Source organism: Lissotriton vulgaris, chromosome 7, assembly GCF_964263255.1.
Source record: "Lissotriton vulgaris chromosome 7, aLisVul1.2, whole genome shotgun sequence".
Classification (NCBI taxonomy): Eukaryota; Metazoa; Chordata; class Amphibia; order Caudata; family Salamandridae; genus Lissotriton; species Lissotriton vulgaris.
In genome coordinates, this window is record NC_141695.1 from 1,048,557,828 (window position 1) to 1,048,583,105 (window position 25,278).

At 48.4% G+C, this 25,278-nt stretch overlaps 1 protein-coding gene across 3 annotated transcripts in view; it reads left to right on the forward strand.

The window, feature by feature from the left end:
- JADE2 (jade family PHD finger 2) overlaps positions 1 to 25,278 on the forward strand; it is a 523,571-nt gene that overhangs the window by 214,954 nt on the left and 283,339 nt on the right. For all 3 annotated transcript variants that reach the window (XM_086931489.1, XM_086931491.1, XM_086931490.1), the window contains exons 6-7: positions 11,674 to 11,885; positions 23,721 to 23,888. In XM_086931489.1, the coding sequence (XP_086787615.1) occupies positions 11,674 to 11,885; positions 23,721 to 23,888 (380 nt within the window). The remainder of the gene's footprint in view (positions 1 to 11,673; positions 11,886 to 23,720; positions 23,889 to 25,278) is intronic.

Below are 25,278 nucleotides of genomic sequence, written 5' to 3' on the forward strand. Positions count from 1 at the left end.
GGAGATGCTGGAACACAGTTGGTTGGGCCATCACAACCCGTGGGACTTTGGGTGCAGGGGTGTCTTTCGGCGTCTGGTTTCTCTTACCAGCTACTGTCGCGGTCGGGGGATCCTCCAGAAAGAGGCTGCAGGCTTCGTTGGCAAATTTGAGGCAGTTCAGAGATCACCGGATCTCAAGGCAGGATCACCGGGTAGACCTCCTCGTGGTGTTGGGCCACTTAAACTCGGGCCATGGGTGACGGGTGTAGACTCGTGGATTTGGCCGAAGCCAGAGTTTTTGGGTGAACAAATCCGTTGTTCACGGGAGACAGTCTTTTCTGTGGAAGGCAGGGCAGGTCAGGTCCTCGGGGCTCTGGAGGTTCTGGCTGCAGGACACACTGGAGTTTTGATTCTGCGGGTTTGAGGTGAGGAAAGGCTGGTAGGGCTGGGGCCAAGTCAGTGGACGTCCTCCTCTTCTTAGCTTCCAGACGGCTGTTCGGTTCTTCTTCTTTTCTTCTTGGTCATTTCTTGTCTGAGGAGCCATGGTTTAGGGGTCCCCCTAAATACTAGATTTAGGGGTGTTACAGGTAAGTAAAGGTTGGGACCAATCGGTCCCTTACTTGGGGTGGGTACACCCCTTATTATGCCACCCTCCTGTGGGAGGGGAGCATATGCCTCTCTCTGGTTGGCTGGGTCCCCCATCTGCAAGATGGCGGGGACTTAAGGTTGTGATACACCTCACCTCCCGTACCTGAAGGGTGCTGTTGGCAAAGGTGGGCACGCCTCCCTTCCTCACTTTGTTTTCCCGCTGATTCTCACGCCTAAAGTGGGGGCCAATTGCTGGAAGCAGCAAAAGGCATGAGGAATCTCACAGAGGCAGAAATCCTTTTAAGCTTCCCCTTCGTGGACCCTGCCCATCCTAGGGGAAGAGGACAGGGTCCACGAAGTCCCATGATGTGCATTGTATCAGAACCCCGAGAGCAGCAGGCTCTCGACCCAGGGGTCCAGCAACATGTCTGGTTGTGGCAGCTGGTGAGCAGCCACTCAGTCTGGACACTAGTTTTAGGTCATTTTTCTCGAAGATGCCATGTGTGTGCATTTTTCATTAAATCCCACACTGGCACCAGTGAGGGTTTAATGTGCTGAGAAGTTTGATACCAAACATCCCAGATTTCAGTAAAGCCATTATGGTACTGTGGAGTGTGTAATGACAAACTCCCAGCACCATATACTCTTAATGGCATTACTGCACATAGTGTCTAAGAATTGGCATAGACACTGTAAGGGTACAGGGCGCATGCACCTAAACCCTCACCACTGGTATAGGGCACCCAGCTAGAGGGGGCTGATCTGTGCCAGGGCAGTGGGTTGTCGGCATGGCACACAGGGATGTCTGCCATGTTGACTCTTCACTTTGTTCTGTACCCAAACACGCAGCCTGCAAAGGCAGTGTGTTTGTAAAGGTAAAGGGCCTTTAAGGGTGGCTCAATAAGTACAGTGCCCTTGGTACCTGTGGCCCCATTTATAAGGGGCTGACTTGTGGCCAGAGAGTGCCAACAGTTTTTTTTTTTTTTACTGCAGTTTTAGGGAAAGAACATAGGCCCTTGGTACCTGTTTGACAGGAGCCCAGGGCAAGTACATCGGCAGTTTAGCAAAAAGTGGGAGAACACATGCAAAAAGAGGGGACTTTCTTATACCGCTGCCTCTGGCTTACAGCAAAAAATGTTGTCCATGATGTATGTTTCTACAAGTTAGCGCACCAATGTTTGACTCACTTCAAGGGGTACAATACAATACTCACTCTCTTCAGATTGTTGGGCAAGTCACTTCACAGAACTCGAAAGACATATATTGAAACTTGGGATCCAAATCTACTCAAAATACTCTACTTTTCCTTCAATTTCCATTGTCAAATTTTTGATGGCCCAGAGGTGTTGTATTCTTTGTAGACAGACCTGCTCTGATGAAGCTTTCACCTGCTTCCATCTGGTATGCATCTCCTGTTGAGCAGAAAGTTCATTTTTCCCTCTCCCAGACTAAAGCGGAAGTACCAGCTCCACTGGAATGTTCAGTAACATCTCAAGGGGTCTCTTAGTAGAATGATACTATAAACCTTTGTCATGAACCAAATATCTTGGGAAGGACACAGAGGTAAATCGAAGCCCCAAGAAGAATAATCAGCATACCTCTTTGGAGAACTGGGCGGTGGCTCAATCCTTGCTACTTCCTATGTTCATTCAAAAAAAGGAGTGTTAGGAGTCAGATCACCTTGTCAGAGTGAATCTCATCTCTAGGGGGAGTATTGTCTATAGATTCAGCTCCATGCCATGGTTCCTAGAAACTGTAGACACACACACAAACATACCTACATTTATGTACTGCAAGTCTTGTGTATATGAATGATTGTAATTATTATGGTAATCACAGCACAGTAATATCAAACAAAATGGACTTTAGGAAAACTCCAAGCATATTTAATTGCTCATCCCTACATTCCCTATTCAGTTAAACTTGTCCCTGCCCGATATTATCTTGTAGCTTTTGTAATGGAATGATCAAGAGAAAAGTAACATTAACTTGACAACCCAGAGGTGAGCAAAACAAGTATTGCAACTTTTAATATAGATCAAAAGGAAAAAAATGAAATCCAGGAGCACTTAAGGCACTTTGAAGGTAAGATAACGTGTATTTGTGAAGCGCACCTTCAATCAGAAGGGTATCTTGAGGCTGAATAACAAATGTGTTTGAGGCATATGAGCTGCAGATTGTACACTTAGCATTCGATCGCCACCTGGTGTTGGGTTTGAATGATTGCATGTTGTTGTCGTCTTGGAAGAAGTCTTTGTAGTCACGAGATAGGTGACTCCTCCCTTGGACGATAGTGCGCATGGGCATCGGCTCCATCCTTAGATTGTTTGTTTTTTTTCCTCCACTGGGCTCGGATGCAACTTTTCCGCTCTGGTTCGAAACCCTACTTTTCAAAGACTTTGACGCGCAAAACTTTCTGAAAACAAACTTTAACTTTAATATACATAGACTTGACCTCGTCACTTCGATTCCAGTCGTCAACGCGGGCCGTTGGGCCTACCCATGTGGTGTGGCCTACACCTCATGGAAAGGACACCATTCAAAAAATGCCCCGGTGTGGAGCAAAATTTCCACATAGCGACCATCACGAGGTGTGTAACCTGTGTTTATCACCTGAACACGACGAGTCGAGCTGCACAGCTTGTGCATCCTTTCGATCCAAGAAGACCATTCGAGATCGGAGGGCACGTCGACGCGACATGCAGAGATCAGCTCCGGAACCAGTGGATATCTTCGACGAAGGTCCATGTATCCCCGAGGAAGATTCCGATGATATCCAGATCGTATCTGAGGCAGATGACTCCATACCATCAGGTCAATGCGTGAGTACGACTGCCCCTGCCCAAACACCTAAACCAAAGACTAAGGTCAAAACTCCGCCTTCGGGGCCCAGTCGAGACCGAGACATTGTTTTGAAAGACCCACCATAGAGCCTGGCTCCGAAGAAAATATTAAAGCCTTCCGGTAGCTCCATACCGAGCAAACTGCACGTGCCGATACTATAAGCTCCCTCGGCGCCGAAACCGAAAGAAGTCCCGGTTCCGAAAAAGACTCCGAAACCGTTGACTCCTAAAGACAAGACGGCACCGAAAACAATGAAGCCTGCTTCCATCCCAAAAACTTTGGTGCCGAAACTCACAAAATCTGTTTCCGATGCCTCCAAGCCCTCGAACCAGGCCTCGACTTCGAAAACAATACCTTCGGTGCCAAAAAGTACCCCACAGGACTATACACCAAATCCTAAGGCTAAAGACAAGCAGAAACCAGGCCCGGAGCCGAAAAAATCGGCGCCGAAAGCAATTTCTCAAGAAGAAGAGCTTTTTAGACCTGATCTTTTGCAAAAGAGGATATACATAGACCCAGAAACAGGACATGTTTCCACCACACCACACAGGAAGAGGAAGTCGGATACAGCACATACCCCTCCAGTGCCTGTCAAGAAGAAGGACTCTGCAACATCTCCTATGCACCCTTCTTCTCCTGTATCTCCTTCTTCTGCACTCCCTTTAAACATTTCACCTCAAAATTATCCTCCTCATTCTCCACAACATACACCACCTCAGGATGCTGATGATGATCAGTATATCATGGGGGGAGGGAAAGCCCCAGATTACCCTTTTCCCTACCCAACAGGTTCACCGGACTGGGAGTATCCAAACCCACAGGATATACCAGATATTCCTGACCCACTTATATATCCATCTAAACCTTCTCCTCCAGAAGACACTATTGGATTTGGACACTTAATTAATAGGGCTGCCATCTATCCCAATGTCACCATGCATTCAGATGAGGCAGAAGAGGATTTTTTTACTAGACACTTTTGAACAATCACAAAAATCTGTGCAAATAATACTGCCAATGATTAAAGGAGTCATTTAAAGATCCTGTACAGGCTAGAATCATTAACCCAAGGATAGAGAAAAAGTACAGAGCAGCTCCTGGGGATCCTGCTTAAATTAAAGGACAGCTACCCTTAGACTCCCTAGTAGTTTCAAACGCTAGGAAAATAGCAAATTCGCAAACATCAGGTGAAGCACCACCTCCTGATAAAGAATCAAAAATCATAGATGGTGCGGGGAAAAGAATAGCTGCCCAAGCTAGCAATGCATGGCGCATTGCTAACACACAGGCCCTCCTCGCAAGATACGACAGGGCTCACTATGATCAGCTAGAGAAGCTCTTACAACATCTCCCTGATCAATATAAGGCACAAGCAGATTACCTCATACAAGATGGTAAGCTTATATCTAATGCCTCCATTAAATGTGCACTAGATGTAGCAGACACTGCATCCAGGGCAATAAACACCAGTGTCCTCCTTAGACGTCACGCGTGGCTACGCATTTTAGGATTTAAGCAAGAAGTACAGACGACTATCTTAAATCAACCATTCAACCAACAACAATTGTTTGGTCCAGAAGTAGACACAGCTGTTGAAAAAATTAAAAAAGACACTGACACAGCCAAGTCTATGGGAGGTCCGCAGTCCACCCAAGCAAGAGGCTCCTTTTGTCGCTCCTTCTACAGAGGAGGCTCCAAACAAGCTGGAACAGACAATTCAGCTTCATTTGAAACAAATGCACAAGCATCCTCTAATAAAGGATACTTTAGAGGGGGCTACAGAGGTAATAACAATAAGGGAAGAGGTCGAGGTAACAACAACAATCAATCCTCTTCCACCACTAAACAGTGACTTCCTTCAGATCCCCCAACAGCATACCACTCCTGTAGGGGGGGATTAACACAGTTCCTACCTGTCTGGAATTCCATCACAACAGACAAGTTTGTAAGACCGATTATCCAATATGGTTACTGCCTAGAGCTTACAGCTACCCCTCCAAATATACCACCCAGACAGTGTCCAATGTCCACAGAACATCTAACGTTGCTCCTACAAGAGGTTCTCTCATTGCTACAAAAAGATGCAATAGAGCTAGTTCCATTGCAACATCAACGAACAGGGGTCTACTCACTCTACTTCCTAATACCCACAAAGGATGGGACTCTAACACCAACTCTAGATTTAAGGCCTCTCATTCTGTTTATATACACTCAGATCATTTTCACATGGTCACTTTACAACAAGTGCTTCCATTATTGTAACAAGGCGATTTCCTCACTAGACTAGACATCAAAGACGCCTACTTTCACATTCCTATACATCCTTCTCACAGGAAGTACCTCAGGTTTGTGATACAAGGACAACACTATCAATTCAAAGTCCTTCCATTTGGAGTCACAACTGCACCGAGAGTGTTCACAAAGTGCCTAGCAGTAGTGGCAGCAAATCTCAGAAGACATCATATCCATGTCTTCCCATACTTAGACGATTGGCTCATAAAGGCCAAGTCATTCAACCAGTGTGTACAACACACCTCACACAATCCAGACACTGCACAACTTGGGGTTTACAATAAACCACCCCAAGTCACATCTACAGCCCTCTCATGTTCATCAATACCCAGGGGCTACCATAAACACCAATACAGCTCTAGCTTATCCCAGTCCAGCCAGGATACAGAGCATTTAAGCTTTAGTTACAGAGTGTTCATGCAACTGATAGGCATGATGGCATCTTGCATTTTTATTGTACCATATGCAAGACTGCAAATGCGCCCATTGCAGGAATGTCTAGCACATCAGTGGAATCGGGCACAAGGACAACTGACAGACCTGGTGTTGGTGGACATCCGCACACATCGCTCTCTGCAATGGTGGAACACCAAAAACGTGTCCAGAGGGCGGCCGTTCCTCGAGCCTGTTCCACAAATAGTACTGACAACAGACGCATCCCTGACATGATGGGGAGCACATCTGCTCCACCACACAACTCAGGGAAGATGGACTGCTCAACAAAAGGTGCTTCACATTAATCACCTAGAGTTGCTAGCGATTTTCCTGGCATTAAAGTCCTTCCAAGTACATATACAGAACAAAGCTGTCTTGATCTGGATGGACAACATGACAGCCATGTACTACATACAGAAACAAGGAGGCACACATTCCCTGCAACTGTCCCAGCTCACACAAAACATTTGGAGATGGACCATTCCACAAAAGATATATCTGCTTGCAGAACACCTTCCATTAGTTCTCAATCAGATAGCCGATCTGTTCAGTCGACAGACACAACAGATTCACGAATGGGAACTACATCTGCAAGTTCTTCAACCATTCTTTCCCAAGTGGGGTCATCCAGACATAGACTTATTTACCACACACGAAAACGCAAAATGCCCAACCTTCGCCGCCAGGTTTCCACACCCGTTGTCCAAGGGCATTGCGATATGGATAAACTGGTCAGTCAGATTTGCGTACGCTTTTCCACCAACCCCACTAATACCACTAGTGGTACACAAGCTCAGACAACAGTCTCTCAAACTGATCCTGGTAGCTCCCACATGGACACGCCAACCGTGGTTAACCACACTGCTGGAAGTCTCTCTAGTTCCACACCAAAAGCTGCCTCCGGCACCATCCATGCTAACGCAGAACCATGGAGACATCAGGCATCCAGATCCAAGTCAACTGAATCTGGCGATCTGGCTCCTAAAGTCTTAGAGTTTGGTTACCTTAACCTGCCACCAGACTGTATGAATATCATTAAAGAAGCCAGAAGACCGACTACTAGAGCTTGCTATGCTGCTAAATGGAAATGATTTGCCATTTACTGCGATAATAATCAAATTGATCCTTTAGATGCTTCCATCCAAAATATTATCTGTTTCCTTCTCCATTTACAAAGATGTAATCTAGCTTATTCATCTATACGTTTACATCTTGCAGCCATTGCCTCATATCTACAAAACAGACAACATATGTCGTTGTTTAGAGTACCAGCAATAAAAGCTTTTATGGAAGGATTAAAAAGAATTATTCCTCCTAGGTTACCACCCTCTCCAGTGTGGAACCTAAACATTGTTCTTACCAGGCTCACGGAACCCCCTTTTGAACCTTTACACCACAAATGTGAACAACAATTTCTCACATGGAAAACCGCTTTCCTCGTTGCTATTACCTCTCTTAGAAGAGTTAGTGAGTTTCAAGCTTTCACTATACAAGAACCTTTCTTACAATTACACCGTAACAAAGTGGTTCTAAGAACTAATCCTAAATTCCTTCCTAAAGTAATTACTCCTTTTCATCTAAACCAATCTGTTGAGTTACCAGTGTTTTTTCAAAACCCAAAGTCGGTAGCAGAAAGAGCTTTACACACACTAGATGTCAAAAGAGCTCTTCTCTATTACATAGATGGAACCAAATCCTTTCGCAAAACAAAGCAACTATTTGTACCCTTCACTCCACCACATAAAGGCAATCCCATTTCTAAATCCGGAATTGCAAGGTGGATTGTTAAATGTATCCAAATATGCTATCACAAAGCAGAACACACATTAACAGTTCCTCCTAGAGCGCACTCCACACGCAAACTAGGAGCCTCCATGGCTTTCTTAGGAAACATTCCCCTAGAAGACATCTGCAAGGCAGCAACATGGTCTACAACACAACCCTTCACTAAACACTATTGTGTTGATGTGCAAGCCAAGCAGCAAGCTGCAGTAGGCCAACCTGTTCTTAAAACTCTCTTTCCCAGTACTGCAACAGACACAGGTGACTGCTGCTAGTCGAGACACTGCTGCACAATCGATGCTAAGTGTACAATCTGCAGCTCATATGCCTCTGACGGAAAATGCTACTTACCAGTATGCATCTGTTCTTGGCATATAGAGCTGCTGATTTGTACACGCACTCCCGCCTCCCCGGGACCTGTATCTGTTCAAGTTTTATCTTAATTAGATACACACGCATGGACATCCTTTCTTCTTTCTACTAACTCCATCATTGCCCATCATGGCGAAAAACAAACTAAGGATGGAGCCGATGCCTATGCGCACTATCGTCCAAGGGAGAAGTCACCTATCTTGTGACTACAAAGACTTCTTCCAAGACGACAACAACATGCAATTATCAGAGCCCAACACCAGGTGGCGATCTAATGCGAAGTGTACAAATCTGCAGCTCTACATGCCAAGAACAGATGCATACTGGTAAGTAGCATTTTCCTTATTGTTACACAACTCCATGCTACTCATTTTATCAACCTCAGAAGGATGGAGGGCTGAGTGGACCCACCAGGATGTGAACCTGTGACCATGAGGTAAAGCACAGGCCCCTATGGTGGACGCATTAGTTCACTAAGCCACCAGACCCGGCTAAGCAGGCCCTTTTTCTATCTGTGCCTCTCAAACCTACCGTATATCTAAGAACCTTTTTACTTGGGGCTTCCCCAAAGCCACTCTATATTGATAATGAAAAGGAGGCATTCTTTAGACTTTTTTTTTTTTAAGTGTATTTTTCTAGTTAGTGTGTTGCTATTAATGTTTTTGGGAGAACCTCTTTCAGAGGGCAACGGGGCATGCAGGGACATGGTGGTTGAGGCCTTTTACTCTTGATATCCCCGGTCCCGGCCTGCTTATTGGTCCTGAGCAACTCAGCGAAGTACCCCTTCTGCACTTGACACTGAGTGGTAGCTGTGGTTAAGCAGTCAAGGCTCCCTCTCAGAGGCTGGGTAACGTAGATATGTCAGTGAACATGGCTCATAACTCAAAATGCCAACAGTTCACACAATAAATCCGTCTCCAGTCCAGAACTCGTTGTTCTGAAAACAAGGGGAGTGTTTTACTTTCTACTCTACATATGCAAAGGTATACAACATTCAGAAGCAATAAAACAATCCCCCTCGAGGTCAGGCCAGTAGCAGTTATCAGGCAAATTCCTGTCCCACCATTCTCCTTCTAACATATTCGGGATTATTCCCCATTCACTGCTAGCCACATCCTAGGATTTCAAACTATTAGGCTTTACTCAAGAGTTCTCCCTTTGATTCTTTATGAATGTGTCTTTGGTGTTACAGCACCATTAGCAGCAAGTCCCTAGGGGCCCAAAGGCCCGATTTCAGTTTTGCCCACTCTGGTGGCATGGCATTGGTCAGCAGTGCAGCGAGTGCCTTCTCCTTGGGTGCTCCCAAGTCTGGATCGCGCAGGCTCTTCCTGTTGAGCAGTGCTGGACGTTTTCCAGTAATCGGAGCCGTTGCTATTTAGTGGACACAAAAGGTAAGTTGCTCCCCATACCCCACAGCAGAGGGAAGGGGATGTTATTGTGATCCTCCGGCTCCTGACTGGAGCTCCAACTAGGGTGTGACATCCACGATGGCATCTCGGTGACTTCGTCAGGTGAAGATCACAGCATGCAGGCTCGGCCTGCTGGCCACAACAGTTCTCCTTTGGTCCAGGCAGCGACCCGAACCCTAGGTCAAAGTGGACCCGGCAGCCGCTCCTGGCATGCAGGGTTTCTCCGGTTTTCAGAGTATGGTTGCAGACTATACTTAAGCGATCACCCTCACTATGGCTGCCCCTTCTGGCATACAGTGTCGATGATTTCGTTAGTCACAAGTGGTGCACACTGGGGCCAGACTCAGTTCATCGGTGACCCCCCTCTGGTATAGGTTGTCACCACAGAGCGGCTTGGTGCTTCCCGCCCAGCATGGCCCGAAGTCCTGGTCACAGGCAGAAGTCTTGCAGAGCTTCCCCTACCCACATAGCCCACCTGTCTGCTTGGCAGATAACGTTTTAGGGTCTCAGCCTTTCCTTTTTAGAGTCCTTTTCCAGGGACCAAATGTGAATTAGGGTGAGTCTTTGATGTTTTATGTTGGGGTTCTGTTTCTTTTGAAGTGGCTGATTCTCTCTTCTTTCCTCATGAAAGATGTCTCACAACAGGCATGACTGAAGCTGATTGACCCACTGCACAATTCATGGGTGTGGCCAAGTTCACACCTGGATTTCTGCCACAGTGATATATGCATCAGAAGGTTAATCCCAGGCGCCCAACTCAACTTTTTATGATTCCCTCATCAGCCTCATCTACCTTCCTGAGCTTTTTCTAGGCACCTTCCTTGTGATTTATCACTGAACGAAAGAGCAACCTCATAAAGTGCAAAGGAGTCTCACCCCTCCCTCCAGTGTGTGTCCCTCCCAACTCACAGGAATGCAGCGATCCACAAAACTGTCCTGGGGGATTGCACTCCTCATGCCTTCACCAGGCAGGCTTGGGCTTCCCAGAAATTGAACCCAGGTTCCGCCATATATTACACTCCTACAGGGACATTTACTTGGTGTATACTCACAGCTCACTTACTGTTCAGCACTGATATCTCTGCTTTGTTCCCTTGCATGTACACATGCAGTGAGCACACACAGTCTTCAAGCACTGTTTAGAGGTGTGCTGTATTTAACCAGGGTGTGCTTGTTTTAAAACAAACACACTACTAGCACACATACTCATTATGTGCGCTACACAACATTGCACTCTTCATGTATTGTATGTCACGCAAGCAAACATACACCCAGCACATGCTTTCCCTGCAAATACACTGCACAGCACTGCATCTCTCAGGTAACGTTTTCCTCTCAGGCATTCATATACCCTGTACATGTACTAGCCACATATGCACTCCTCAGTACTGCTCCATCCCTAAACCCTTCCCAGGCACCCATACAATCTATGCAGAGTCAGTACTCTTATGCTGTGCAGCACTCCACATCTACTTGATGTAGTCCAAGGGTGAGATAAGCACACAGCAGTATAACATTTTAAAAGATGAGTGAGCCTGTGGGCATCACTCCAGTGAGACAAGGTGAAAGTTCCTGTTCACTATAACTAATCACATTACAGTATGCTGCTACTACCACACTCGTGTTTAACTCCTGGTGCAGGTGGTAGCCTTCCACCACTGTGAGAGTAGCGCATTGGGTGCCTCTCTCTGTCCAATAATACCATAATCGATGAGACAGGCCTATGTCATGGCACGCACATGACCCCAACCAAAAAAAGTCCGCCATAGAGGTCCAGGCAACAGTACAGTAGAGCACTTAGGGCAGGGCACACTTCTTTACCATGCAGAGGACTTTTTCATCCCAACAGGTTTTAAACTCACTTTGTATAAGGTGAATTTTTCCACCTTTATCTTGCAATCTTCATATATCTGAGTCTATTTATGCTTGTTATATTAAAGTGAAATATTTGTTTCTGCCTTATTCTCCACAGACATTCCAGAATTAGATGAGTCTACCATGGAGAAGGTTATGGAAGAGTTTGAGATGACTTGCTATCAGAATATGAACATTGCAATTGAGACCGAAGAGGGCCTTGGAATTGAATATGATGAGGATGTGGTTTGCGATGTGTGTCGATCACCAGAAGGAGAAGATGGAAATGAAATGGTTTTTTGTGACAAATGCAATGTCTGTGTGCACCAGGTAAGTTGGTGATATGCTCTTTTCCTTTACAGAATGCATCATTGTGGCTGCTTACATTTTCAAGAATGGTATGATGTGCTACGCCTGTGACAAAACGTGGGACGACCTTACATAATTATCTAGTGATAATGGGTACACCATTGATGTAAAAGCATAATTAATGAAACGTAGCTCCCTAGATATCCCGGAGTGTTCAAACTGCAAACTAGAGCTATTTGTATTTGTTTTTGTTATTGATAAGGTGTGGACAAAACACTTGAGGTCAGCTGCGGCCCGTGCAGGTAAGTGCAGTTGGGGGGATTTCGAAGGATGACGATGAGGGAAAATTAAGTATTTATTTAACTTTCCATTGTCATCAGCCGTCAACCTTGCCACATCTTTCGGTGTTTGGCCGGACATCTCCTGGCCTCATATAGTGGTTTTTCCTGCACTGCGCACCAATCTACGCCTTTGTGCCGTTTTACTATACTCGGTGGGGTCTGATTTATCCAGGATGCTGCAATGCCTCGCTTAGCTACCATGATGGCGGTACCTAGGAGGAGTTTGTCTGTTCTGGATCCATCCAGTCCGTCCATGACGCCCGGGAGTAGGTTTAGGGACTCGTGTGGTACCTCCCAACACAGGACGCCCGTGAGCTCGGATTCCAACACCTCCCAGTATGGGGTGAGATGCAGACATGCCCATGCCGTATGGCAGAAGTCAGCCGTTTCCAACCAACAACGTGGAAATGCTGGAGTGGCTCTTGGGCCCGCTCTGTGAAGTTGACTAGGGCTGATATATGCGCCGTGAAGATTCAGCTGGACCAGGTGAAGCCTGGCTGAGGCAGTGATGGTTTTTGGTGGCATTAAGGCGTCCCGCCAGTCTTCATCCTCCACGGGTCCCAACCAGGCTTCCCACTGGTGTCTGAGCGGGTTGAGTGTTGTTGGACTATTATTGGTTTAGGAACAGTATATCCTCGAGACCCACCCCCTCCCCTTTCCCCAGATTTTCTATCATAATCGGTGCTTTCATTGGGCTAAATTCGAGGAGTGATGTGCCTGCCTGTATATGTGAATTCAGATCATGGCGTAGCTGCAAATATCTGTAGAACTAAGAGGGGTGGAGAGTGTATAGGGTCTGTAAGTCTTGGTAGGAGCGAAAGTGATTCACCCTGCCACACGTCACCTAATTGAGAAATGCCAGTAAGGTCCCACATCCTGGTACCGCTTTAAGCCAGGTTCCCTGACTTGGGGTGAGTGTTTGGTTTGCTCAAACGCTCCATCCATCATTCCCTTTGGTATCGCTTTGTTCGCCCTAAGTTGGCAGGTTATGCCCAGACGTGGGTCCCTTGCTTACTTCAATCAATCAATCAACGCATTTATATAGCGCATTACTTACCCGGAGGGTCTCAAGGCGCTTGGGGGGGGGGGGGGGGCTACGCTACTGCTCGAACAGCCAGGTCTTGATCTTCTTGCTGAAGGAGAGGTAGTCTTGGGTCTGGCGAAGGTCGGTCGGGAGGGTGTTCCAGGTTTTGGCGGCCAGGTAGGAGAAGGCCCTTCCTCCTGTTGTCGCGGGGGGCGGCGGCGAGGGCGTGGTTGGTCGATCGGAGGTGGCGTTTGGGAGCGTAGAAGTTGAGGCGGTTGTTGAGGTAGCCCGGGCCTTGGTCGTGTAGGGCTTTGTGTGCGTGGGTGAGGAGACGGAAGGTGATTCTCTTGTTGACGGGGAGCCAGTGCAGGTCTCTCAGATGTCCGGAGATGTGGCTGCGTCGGGGGATGTTGAGGATGAGTCTGGCTGATGCGTTCTGGATCCGCTGGAGTCTCTTCTGGAGCTTGGCGGTGGTTCTGGCGTAGAGGGCGTTGCCGTAGTCCAGTCGGCTGGTGACGAGGGTCTGGGTGACCGTCTTCCTGGTCTCGGTGGGGATCCATCGGAAGATCTTCCGTAGCATACTGTGTCCTTCCAGCGAGGAAGGAGATGATCCACTCCAGTGCCTTCTCTTGGATGCCGATGTTGCTGAGGCGCTGCACTAGGGTGCGGTGGCAGACTGTGTCGAACGCCGTGGAGAGGTCTAGGAGGATGAGGGCCGCTGTTTCACCGTTGTCCAGCAGGGCTCAGATGTCATCGGTGGCGGCGATGAGGGCGGTCTCGGTGCTGTGGTTGGCTCGGAAGCCAGACTGTGAGGGGTCGAGGGATCCATTCGTCTCGAGGAAGGCGGCCAGCTGCTTGTTGACGGTCTTCTCGATGACTTTGGCTGGGAGCGGGAGGAGCGAGATGGGGCGGTAATTCTTGAGTTCGGTGTGGTCCGCTGTTGGTTTCTTAAGTAGGGCGCTGAGTTCGGCGTGCTTCCAGCTCTCAGGGAAGGTGGCGGTGTCGAAGGAGGTGTTGATGATTTCCCGCAGGTGGGGTGCGATGACAGCGTCGGCCTTGTTGAAGACGTGGTGAGGGCAGGGGTCGGTCGGAGATCCGGAGTGGATCGAGTTCATCGTGCGGATGGTGTCTTCTGTGTTGATCCGGGTCCAGGCGTTGAGGGTGGTGGTGGGGGGCGTTGGTGCGGTCGTGGGGAGCGTTGTTTGTGGGCCAAAGCTGTTGTGTATGTCAGCGATCTTGTTGTGGAAGTAGGAGGCGAGGGAGTTGCAGAGGTCTTGCGACGGGGTGATGTCGTTGTTTCCGGCGTTGGGGTTGGACAGTTCTTTCACGATGTTGAAGAGTTCCTTGCAGTTGTGTGCGTCGTTGTCCAGACGGTCCTTGAATGCTGTTTTCTTGGTGGCGTGGATCAGTTGATGGTGCTTCCGGGTGGCGAGCTTGAGGGTGGCCATGTTGTCCGGTGTTGTTTCCCTTCTCCAGGCTTTCTCGAGGGCTCGGCAGTTCTTCTTGGAGCTCTTGAGTTAGTCGGTGAACCATGGGGCCTTCTTGCTGCCGTGTCTGCTAGGCGGGGTCCTCAGTGGGGCGAGGTCGTCTGCGCAGTTGCTGATCCACTTCGTGAGGTTGTCGGCGGCCTGGCTGGGGTTCGCTGAGTTGGCGGGAGGGTGCTGGCTCAGGGAAGCGGCGAGCTGGTCTGCTGTGATCTTGTTCCAGTTTCTTCGAGCCACCTGTTGCTGGTGGTGGTGGATCGTGGATCTTCTGAAGGTGAAGTGGACGCAGCTGTGGTCCGTCCAGTGGAGTCCGGTGGCGTGGCTGAAGACGATGTCCTTGCTGGATGAGAAGACAGCGTCGAGTGTGTGTCTGGCGAGGTGGGTGGGGGAGGTTACCAGCTGCTGGAGTCCGAGGTTGGCGAGGTTGTCAAGCAGGGTGGTGGTGTTGCGGTCGCTGTTGTTCTCCAGGTGGAAGTTGATGTCCCCCAGGAGGATGTAGTCAGCGGAGGGGAGGGCGTGCGGGCTGATGAAGTCGGCGAAGTCTTCGCTGAATTGTGTGCGTGGTCCCGGGGGTCTGTAGATGAGGGTGCCTCTGAGGGTGGTTTTGGGGTCCGTGTGGATCTGGAAGTGCAGGTGTTCGGCGGTTGTCAGGGTATCGTCGGTGTTGGTCGTGATGCGGATGGTGTCCCTGTAGATGATGGCGATGCCTCCTACCGTCTGTTTGACGCGGTCTCTTCAGGTGATCTTGTAGCCCTCTGGGATGGCGATGTCGGGCGCTGAGGAGTCGTTCATCCAGGTTTCCGTGAGGAAGGCGACGTCAGGAGCTGTGGTGTTGAGGAGGTTCCAGAGTTCGATGGTGTGTCTGTGGACGGAGCGGGTGTTGAGTAGGATGCACTTGAGGTGGTTGCTGCTGGTGTTCGGCTTGGCGGGTGTTGGTGCAGGGCCGGTCCGGTTGCAGGCGAACTTGCAGGCGTGACAGCTGAAGGGTCCGTGGGTTCGTCTCTGGGTGGCTCGGTAGCATCCCGGGGTTCGGCCGGTGTTGAGTGCGTTGAGGCTGGCGGCGTCATACGTCCGGCGGGTGGGCTGGGGTCTGCGGGGGCCAGAGGTCCTGGCCCTGGGCGCGTTCCAGGCGCGGACGGGCGCAGACGGGCTTACCTTTGGCGCACCTTCGGCGCACCCGCTGCGCGTGCACGCTGCGCGTTTGCCACTCTGCCATAAGAGGAGAGTGGGGGGGGGGGCGGAGCGAGGGAGGGGCAGCTGGGAGGCGGGAGCGGGGTGGCGAATGGGAAGGCTCCAGGTGGAAGGGGGCGGGCCGCAGGGGATCAGCGGCGGGGAGCGGGGAGGTGGCGGGAAGTGCAGCGGGGGCACAGCGGGAAAAACGGCGGCAATAGACAAACAAGGAAGAAGACAGACAGGCTGGGCACCGCTGGGGAAAACAGCACCAGCACAGGGGGAATAAAACGAAAGTACAGGAACAACGAACAACAGGGCAAAAGGCACACAGGCAGCAGGGAGCGGCGCTGCGCCACAGAAGCAGAGACCACGCCTCGTGGTCAGGGGCACAGCTGCGGGCAGCGGCTGGAACAGGGCAGCCTGGGCACACACACGGGGAGTGCGCGTGGTGGAGTGACCGGCCCAAAGGCACAGAGGTCAAGCTAGCCTGGCTGATGACGGCTGAATAGCCAGAAACCAGTCCCAGGATGCTTGTTTCCAGTCCAGGGAAGACATGGCTTGGCAGTTCGGGCTGGACTGTTCCCATGTGGCACAGGGTCAGACTGATTGGCATATGGCTATGTCTTAACTGGGGTGGTGGAGTGAGCTAAAGAATGATGATGGATTAAACCCAGATCAGTTGACTGGGGTAAGTGTTTGATTTGCTCAAACGCTCCGTCCATCATCCTCTTTGGTATGGCTTTGTTTGCCCTAAGTTGGCAAGGTATGCCCAGACGTGGGTCCCTTGCTCACATTGCCACTGGATTCAAGATAGCCTGGCTATTGAGGGTTATGCAACCTGAAACTGGTCCCAGGATGCTTGTTTCCGGTCCAGGGAAGACCTGGCTTGGCAGTTCGGGCTGGACTGTTCCCATGAGGCACAGGGTCAGACTGATTTGCATATGGCCATGTCTGAACTGGGGTGGTGGAGTGAGCTAAAGAGTGATGATGGATTAAACCCAGATCAGTTGACTGAGGGTGAGTGTTTGATTTGCTTAAACGCTCCGTCCATCATCCCCTTTTGGTATCGCTAGCAAAGTGTAGGCTGGGAAGCGCGGGATCTCGGTTTCGAATGCAGCGTCTGTCATTCATCACCTGCTCCCAAAATAGTTCTAATCTTGGGCAGTGCCAGAGAAGATGTTCTAGTGAGCCGGCCAGTCCACAGCCCCACCAGCATCTCTCTTTGTGTTTTTTGTACCATCGGTGGATACGAGCTGGCATGAGGTACCAATATGATGCGACTTTAAACGTGGACTCGTCTCCAGCGGTGTTATAGATGGTTTGATGCGCTCTATAGTGAATATTTGCCCACTCTTTCTCTGTAGGGCCCTCCCTAGTTCCTCCTCCCTGCATAGCTGACATTTCATGCGCTTCCCTCCCTGGTCCAGCGCAAGCAGAACATAGAGTTCCACAATCATGTGTCTATCATCTTTCTTGCTCACTATCCATTTTTCAAAAGGGGTACGTTTACGAGAGACATGTGGCAAGAACGCCGCCGAGGTGGCCCAGTGTCGTAGTTGTAGATAATAGAACCCCTTGGAACCAGGTAGTTTATAGTCCTGGCGCACCTGAGCAAAGGGAAGGATGCCCTCTACATTGAATAAGGAACCCAACTGTTTCCAACCCGCCTCCCTCCAACGCTGAGCGACCTCAGATTTACAATCCGGGGAGACGCCTGGGTTATCGACTATCGGGGTCATTGGGGAGGGAAATGTTGTGAGACCCTTCTTGAGCGCCATTGCATCCCAGACCTTCAGTGTTGCTGCTGTGACTGGGGAGGAGTAGAGGCCCCACGCTCTCAGTTTACGCGAAAGCCCTACCTCCCTCCAAATGTTTGCTCAAGCTACCTCTTGGTCCATGAAGGTCCAGTGTTTTTCCGAAAGAGGGGTGGTTCCTTTCCAACACATAACAGAGGTAGGAGGCTTGTAGGTATCTATGGACCAATGGTAAGTTCACTCTGCCCTCACTCTTGGGTCGTGCTACCTGGGAGATGGACAAGCGCGCCTTTCTACCTCACCGGACAAATTTATTTATGGCCAACTGCAGGGCTCGCATAGTTTTCGAAGGGGGGAACCAGGGGTACGTTCTGAAACAGACACAGAATCTGCTGTAGCACCGTCATCTTCACTGCTGCAATGCACCAGAACTGGCCAGGTTAAGCCTAGACCATCTGTCCAGCGCTTTCGTAGTCTGTTTAACCAGAGCCGAGTAGTTCATTTCTAGTGTATGTGAAAGCTAAGGAGCAAGAAGGTTCCCCAGTACGTTATAGGGTCACTTGTCCAGTGCAGGTGGAGACTCTTTTTTTAAGAAGTGGACATGTGCCTGTTGCGAGGATAAGTTGAGCACTTGGGATTTCCTGAGAATGACCTTAAATCCAAATAGCGTTCCAAAGGATTCTAATTCACTTGCAAGCGCGGGTAGGGACAAGAGGGGCTCTGCGAAGGACAAGATGACATCATCTGCATAGAGGCTTATTTTGTGGGCGTCTCCTCAAAACCGAAGGCCCCAAATGCCTGGGTGGTCTCGTATTTTTTGAGCGAAGGGTTCTATGTATAGGACAAAGAGGCGGTGCGAAAGCGGGCACCCCTGTCTTGTGCCCCTGGCGATCAAAAAGGGGGTTGAGGATACCCCATTTACCCTAACAAAAGCACAGGGAGAAAGGTATATGCATTGAACCCATTGGATAAAGCGGGTCCCAAACTCGATGCTTTGCAGTGTGTCAAACAAATACTTCCATCACACCCTGTCGAATGCCTTTTCCGCATCCACGGACCGGAGTATGACTTCCTTGCGGGACCTGTGAACACTTTCATGAGTTGAAGGAGGCGTTTTGTATTATCCCCGCGCTGGCGAGTGGGAATGAACTCCCCTGATCCGGGTCAATCAGACCCGCCATTGGAGGGTTCAGCCGGGTCGCTAAAACTCCAGTGAAGAGCTTGGCGTTTATGTTAAGTAGAGAATTAGGGCGATAAGAGCTGCAAAGACCAGGGTCCTTATGCGGTTTGAGAATGACTGACTGAGATTGCAGCCTCCAACATGGAGTCGGTGACCGCTCCACTATCCAGGAAAGAGTTAAAAAGCCTCATCAGCACGGGCACTAGCTCCCTACAGAAGGTTTTGTAAAATCGTGCTGGATAGCCATCTTGGCCTGGGGTTTTGTCCAGTTTTAGCCGGCCAGTGGCCGAGATAATCGCCTCCGTGCGTATGGGGTCTTCAAGCTGCTCTGCCTGTGCCTCAGGGAGACGAGTGAACTTGCTTGATTCCAAGTAGGCACTTGCATCATGTTCGCTTGTCGCATCATTGCTATATAAGGACTGATAAAATTGCCTGAACTCATCTACTATCTGGGAGTCCAAGTGTACCTCTTCTCCTGAAGGCCGTTAAGTGATGAGATGGCAGCCGCCCAATTTTTGGTTCGTAATCTCTCTGCTAGCATTCTCCCGCACATATCCCCATTCAAGAAGAACCTGTGGCGGAGGCCGAGCAAAGCACATTCCACCCTGCCAAGGTCTATGTGTTTAAAGATTAGCCGTTTTTTCTCTAGGTTTGTCCAAACCCTCGAGGGTTTAGCCTCCAGCTCCCTTACTTCCTGTTCTATCCTTTGTCAGGTTTCCCTGCGCTTTTTGGTGTTGGCAGAGGAAATTGCCATAAGTTCTCCCCTAATTACAAGTTTGAGAGTGTCCCAGATGGCCACTAATGAGGTATCCCCCTTGTATTTGTGCTGTAAGTATTCGGTTATCTTTGAGCGTATACTCTCTACATTGCTAGGCGAGTGAAGTAGGCCCACCCACAGGCGCCACCTCGTAGAAGTGTATCTGTCCCCCCAGGTTGTATGTTAATGGGGATCGGTGCGTGATCGGATAGAGAACGCGGTTCTATAGAGGCATCACACACCCTGGGCAGTAGCGCTTTGGAGACGAGGAACAAATCTAGTTGCGCATAAGATTTGCGGGTGGCAGAGTAGTAGGTGTAGTTCCTCAATGCCAGGTGCTTAAGACGCCAGACATCATGCAGGCCATTGTCAGTCAGCCATAGTTGATCCTCCGGGGAGAGGGCTCCCCCCTGTGTACTCCGCTGGCCAGAACGGTCAATGTCATTGTCCATGACCAGGTTGAAGTCCCCACCCACCACTACTGCAGCGTCGGGGGAAGTAGGACCTCTGAGATATTTCTGATTAGGAATGGCTGCTGGTGTGCGTTAGGAGCATAGACATTAATCAGAGTAAGAAGGGTAGTTCCCCACTGGAGCCTTAGCTCTAGGACCTTTCCTTTTGCCTCATAGAGGGTAGAAAGCACCTTCCCCTGAAATTTTGCCCCTAGGAGGATGGCCACCCCATTTTTCTTTGCTGTGCCAGAGGACCATTATTGTCTGGGGAATCGTCACATGCGCATGCGAGCGGAGTCTTTGGAAAGCAAATTGGTCTCTTGTAGCATGCAAATGTCCCCTTCAGTGTGCTCTAATAACAGGGTGGTTAAGGCCCCGCACATTGAGATTTACAATGTTAAGGTCTTTACCCATTGGGGACAGAGATCATCATTCAGTGGTGTCTGTTTAAGGCAAGCGCTGAGGGTATGCCCGTTGGAGCAGTATAATGTTCCATAGCCTGTGCAGGTGTCTCAACAAAAATAAAACCCCTAATACATAAACGAGAAAACACTGACAGCAAACCGGAAAGAGTAAGAGCTAGAGTCTCTTTAAGACCAAAGTTTGTCGAGAAACGTTGAGTGCGGGAAACAAGTAGACCTGAGAGTCTCTCACGAACGGGCAGAATTGAGCGCCAGCTCCGCCGCAGATTCAAACATAGCCTACCTTGCTGGCAGTTCAGGTGGGTGATGAACGGGCCGGGGAAGATGCCAGTGAGGAAATAACTGCTTGTCTTTCTTTTGCAATAGTGGCTGTGTCTGGTTTGTGGGCTGCCTTACCCACTGTCTGCCATCTATAGTTGCTGCGTCTGGAGCCCGCAGTGGACCTGCGCTGTGTCTCCGGGGATGCAGGCCTTGACATTCCCAGCACTTCTCTAGCCTGTGAGAGTGAGAGAATCTGCTTCAGCTGACCATCATAACGGAAGAGGATTCAAAATGGGTGGCCCCAAGAGTAGGAGATCCCCCTTCTCTCTCAGGCACGTTGTAATTGGATAAAATTCCCTTTGATTGAGCTGGGTGGCAGCGGGCAGGTCTTGAAAAAATTTAGGCGAGTGTCCTCTGAAGTGCACAGGGTGAGCTTCCCTTGCTTTCTTGATGATAAGTTCCTTGACTTGGAAATCATGGACACATACCAGGATGTCCGGTGGTGGGGCCTTGCCTCCTCGCGGCAGACCCACCCAATGAGCCGTCAATTTTAACTGCAGTTGAGTGTTCTGTGGCCAACACCTGGCTGAAGAGCTCTGAAACAAACTCAGTCATATTTTCCCCTTCCGCCTTGGACTTCATTTCCCAGATGTGCCTGTTGTTACGACAGGAGCAGTACTCTAGATCTTCTGTGTGGGCCTGTAGTTCAATATGCTCTTCTTTGAGCCGAAGGAGTTTCTGCTGCATCATTTGTACTTCTTCGTCACAACTATTCTCGTGATCTTCCAGCGTTGACACGCGTTCTCCAATTTCTTCAGTGTCTTGCTTGACTTCCTTGAGGTCCGCCACGAGTTGGCCTTTGAGCTCCTGGAGATCCTCGTGCAGGGACATGAAAAGTCGTCTGCGAATTTGTCCTCTTCAAGAAGAGTTCGACTTGCAATGGCGACAAGCGGAAGGAACTTTCGAGGATGTGATTACAATTACACGAGCAATGATCCAGGCCATCTCATGGTGGACCCAGCAAAAACAAAAACTTCAATCGGTCTCTGTACTGGGTTGAATGTATGACATTGTTCTGCATTCTGTTCATCAATTGTTCTTTTTGCATTGATCCCAGAGTGTGACAGGTATGCCCAGACGTGGGTCCCGTGCTCTCCATGCCAAAGGAGTCAAGCTATCCTGGCTGATGAGGGCTGATAGCCCAAAAGTGGTCCTAGGATGCTTGTTTCCAGTCCAGGGAGGACCTGGCCTGACTGTTCGGGCTGGACTGTTCCCATTGGGCGCAGGGTTAAGACTGATTTGCATATGGCTAGGTCCAAACTGGAAGGGCATGGTGAGCAAAAAACCGATGGATTTAGGCCCAGATCTCTGTCCTGGTGTGAATGTATGACACTGTTCTGCATTCTGTCTATCAATTCTTCTTTTTGCATTTGTCACCCGAATGGGACGGGTATGCCCTGACATGAATCCTGTGCTCTCCATGCCAAAGGAGTCAAGCTACCCTGGCTGATGAGGGCTGAAAGCCCGAAACCGGTCTTAGGATGCTTGTTTCCAATCCAGGGAGGGCCTGGCAGTTCGGGCTGGACTTTTCCCATTGGGCGCAGGGTTAAGACTGATTTGCATATGGCTAGATCCAAACTGGAATTGCATGGTGAGCAAAGAAACTATGGATTTAGACCAGATCTCTGTACTGTGAGTGAATGTATGACATTGTTCTGCATTCTGTCCATCAATTGTTTTTTTTTGCAGTTGGCAGCAGCAACATTGGCATCTCCACATTTACTTACTTGAGCTCAGAGCAGTGCGTTTAACCTTGCAAGCATTCCTGCCAAAAATAAAGAACTACGGTTTTAGTCCGAACAAACAACACAACCGTAATGCATTACATCAACAAGCAAGGGGGCACCACATCCCACCTCCTCTTAGGTGGCGCAGTGCACCTGGGAATGGGCTATCCAAAATGGAGTATCTTTAAGAGCATAAGACTGTCTGCGCATTCAGAACACAATAGCAGACACACTAAGCAGGCTCAAGTCATCATTCCATGAATGGAATTTGCACCAGGGGATACTCAACAAGATCTTTCTCTGGTGGGAAAAATCAACCGTGGATTTTTTTGCGACTCCAGAGAACAAGAAATGCTGGTACTTCGCAAGTTGGCATCACCATCCAGGTTCTTGGGGGAATGTGTTTTTGATAGCACCTTTGCCCTCGCTTTTCCGCTGATTCCCCTCCTGTCAAGGCTTCTGATGAAGATGAAGGCAGAACCCTGCAGAATCGTCCTCATGGCCGCATCAGCATTGGTACGGGGAACTCCTCCTACTTTCAGAGAGAATGTACATCCTCTTGACTTAATTTAACTTTAATTTAATTAACTTAATTTAACTTAATTTAAGAAATCACTAGGAAAACCATGGCAGCTAGACGCCGAGCTGCCATGGTTTCTTGATGTTGCACGAACGACTTCAAAACGGGTATATAAAGAAGAGGATATCATTTACTACAAATGAGAATGCCCGTTTTCCTAGTGATTTCTTAAATTAAGTGAAGGTCCAGATAATATTTACCTAGAATTCTAAAAGTTACGATACAAGTGGTGAATAAGCCACTAATCAGGTTGTTTTCGCTACAATAAGAGCACACCCATTAGACACCGTTCTTCTGAGACTTTTCTCAAATTGCCCTGACGAAGTCCTCAGGCTTATTAGCCGGACGAAACACGTGTTGGCAAAGAACTGTACGTTAAGGAAATGATTGGAAGAACTGTACGCTGTGACTGCATATGAACTGTGAAGAAATAAAGGAGAAAAAAATGTAAAATTACTTTTTTGAAGAATCAGTATTTTGATTGGACATTGCACTTTCTACCTAGAATTGCTCAGGTTGAGAATTGTGTTGAACTACTTATAATTAAATTGCTATTAGTTTTTGATTATTCAATAATGCATTGATTAAAAAAAAATATGAAATACAGCCAATATACCTTAAAGATTGCCTTTTGTTTGTAGGCTTGCTACGGAATCCTGAAAGTTCCCATTGGTAGTTGGCTTTGTCGCACTTGTGCCCTGGGAGTTCAGCCAAAATGTTTACTGTGCCCCAAAAGAGGAGGTGCTCTGAAACCCACAAGAAGTGGAACAAAGTGGGTCCATGTGAGCTGTGCCTTATGGATACCTGAAGTAAGATTTTTATTTGCAAGTTTTTCAAAATGTGTGAGATAGTACTGAACTGTACACCATGATCCATGCTTTTGGAATACACTGTTTTAGTTTATTATGTCAGTAATTAGTCCTTGTTTGGAATAACTAGCTGGGTCCCCATTAGCTCACTGTGTTAGTGCAATTTTCTACTGAAGGATGTTGTAGTTGCATAATGAAATGGAGGGAGCTGCTCCCGTTGGCAGGTAGTTTGAGCGGTGAAGACACATAATCTTTATTTCAGCTGTTACAAATGCTAACATTTTGCACCGGTTTATGGGTATTAATAAGGTAACAGTTCAATGCTGTGAGGAGGGGCAATGCTTGAAATGCATTGCTCCGTTATTTGGAGTACAGACAGTAATGCAACACAGTAGAACAACAACACATTGAAGCTTTTCTGGTACAGAGAGATAAGCCAACATGCCATTTTCTGTAGCACCCATTGAAGATGCAATATCATGCATTCATGATTCAAGGGCTCAGATTACAATCCTAGAACATAGCCTCTTTTTGTACATGTAAATGCCTGTCTAAATAGAGTGCAGGGATATTCAAGCTGTTCACATGTATTACTGGCCCAGGCTTTTTTCTTATAATGCAGAACTGAGGACTTTTTCCATAACCATTTCTGTAATGGACTAAACAATGTAATTAGTTGACAAAAGGAAAGGCTTACCAATATTAAAGAACTTCATTGACGCCCCCCCCCCCCATACCTACCATTTCTATCCTTTCACAGAAACCTATAGTTCTTCAGTTCATCTTCTGTGAACAAAATTTGAAACCAATTCCTGGAAATATAATTTCTCTCTGTAGTGTTGACCACTGAAAGGGGGAGCCCTTACTTTTTGAATACCCTCCCTACACAATCTAGTAAGAGGTTTCTCCACCACTATATCTTTTTTTATTTTAATATCTTTATTGAAAGTTTTTTAGTCAAACAGCATTCAGGCAAAGTAGAACAGCATTTAATACATATTAGTAATGTGGAATGTATCATGTTGAGCATGAATCTGATCAGATACAAATTGTCACAGCTCTTCTTCATTTCTCTTGCCAGCAGTTCTGCCAAACTCAGCCCTGTCCAACCAACGGATGAAGGAGGGACAAATATCCTTCTGGGCACTTTACATGACATCCTTTATTTCTATAGTCTTCTTTTTCTGATATCATACACCAGTCTGTGTCTCTCTTCTGCTCCTTCAGAGTTTGCGCCTCTCTGGCTCCCCATTTTTGGGCAATGTTTCATTTAGCTATGATCGTACCCAGGGTAACCCATGTTTGCTCTTTGCGGATCAGGTCGGTGGCCTCCCATAGCAGATATAGTTGAGGCGTTGGGTGAAACTCCCTCCCAAACACACTCTGCAGC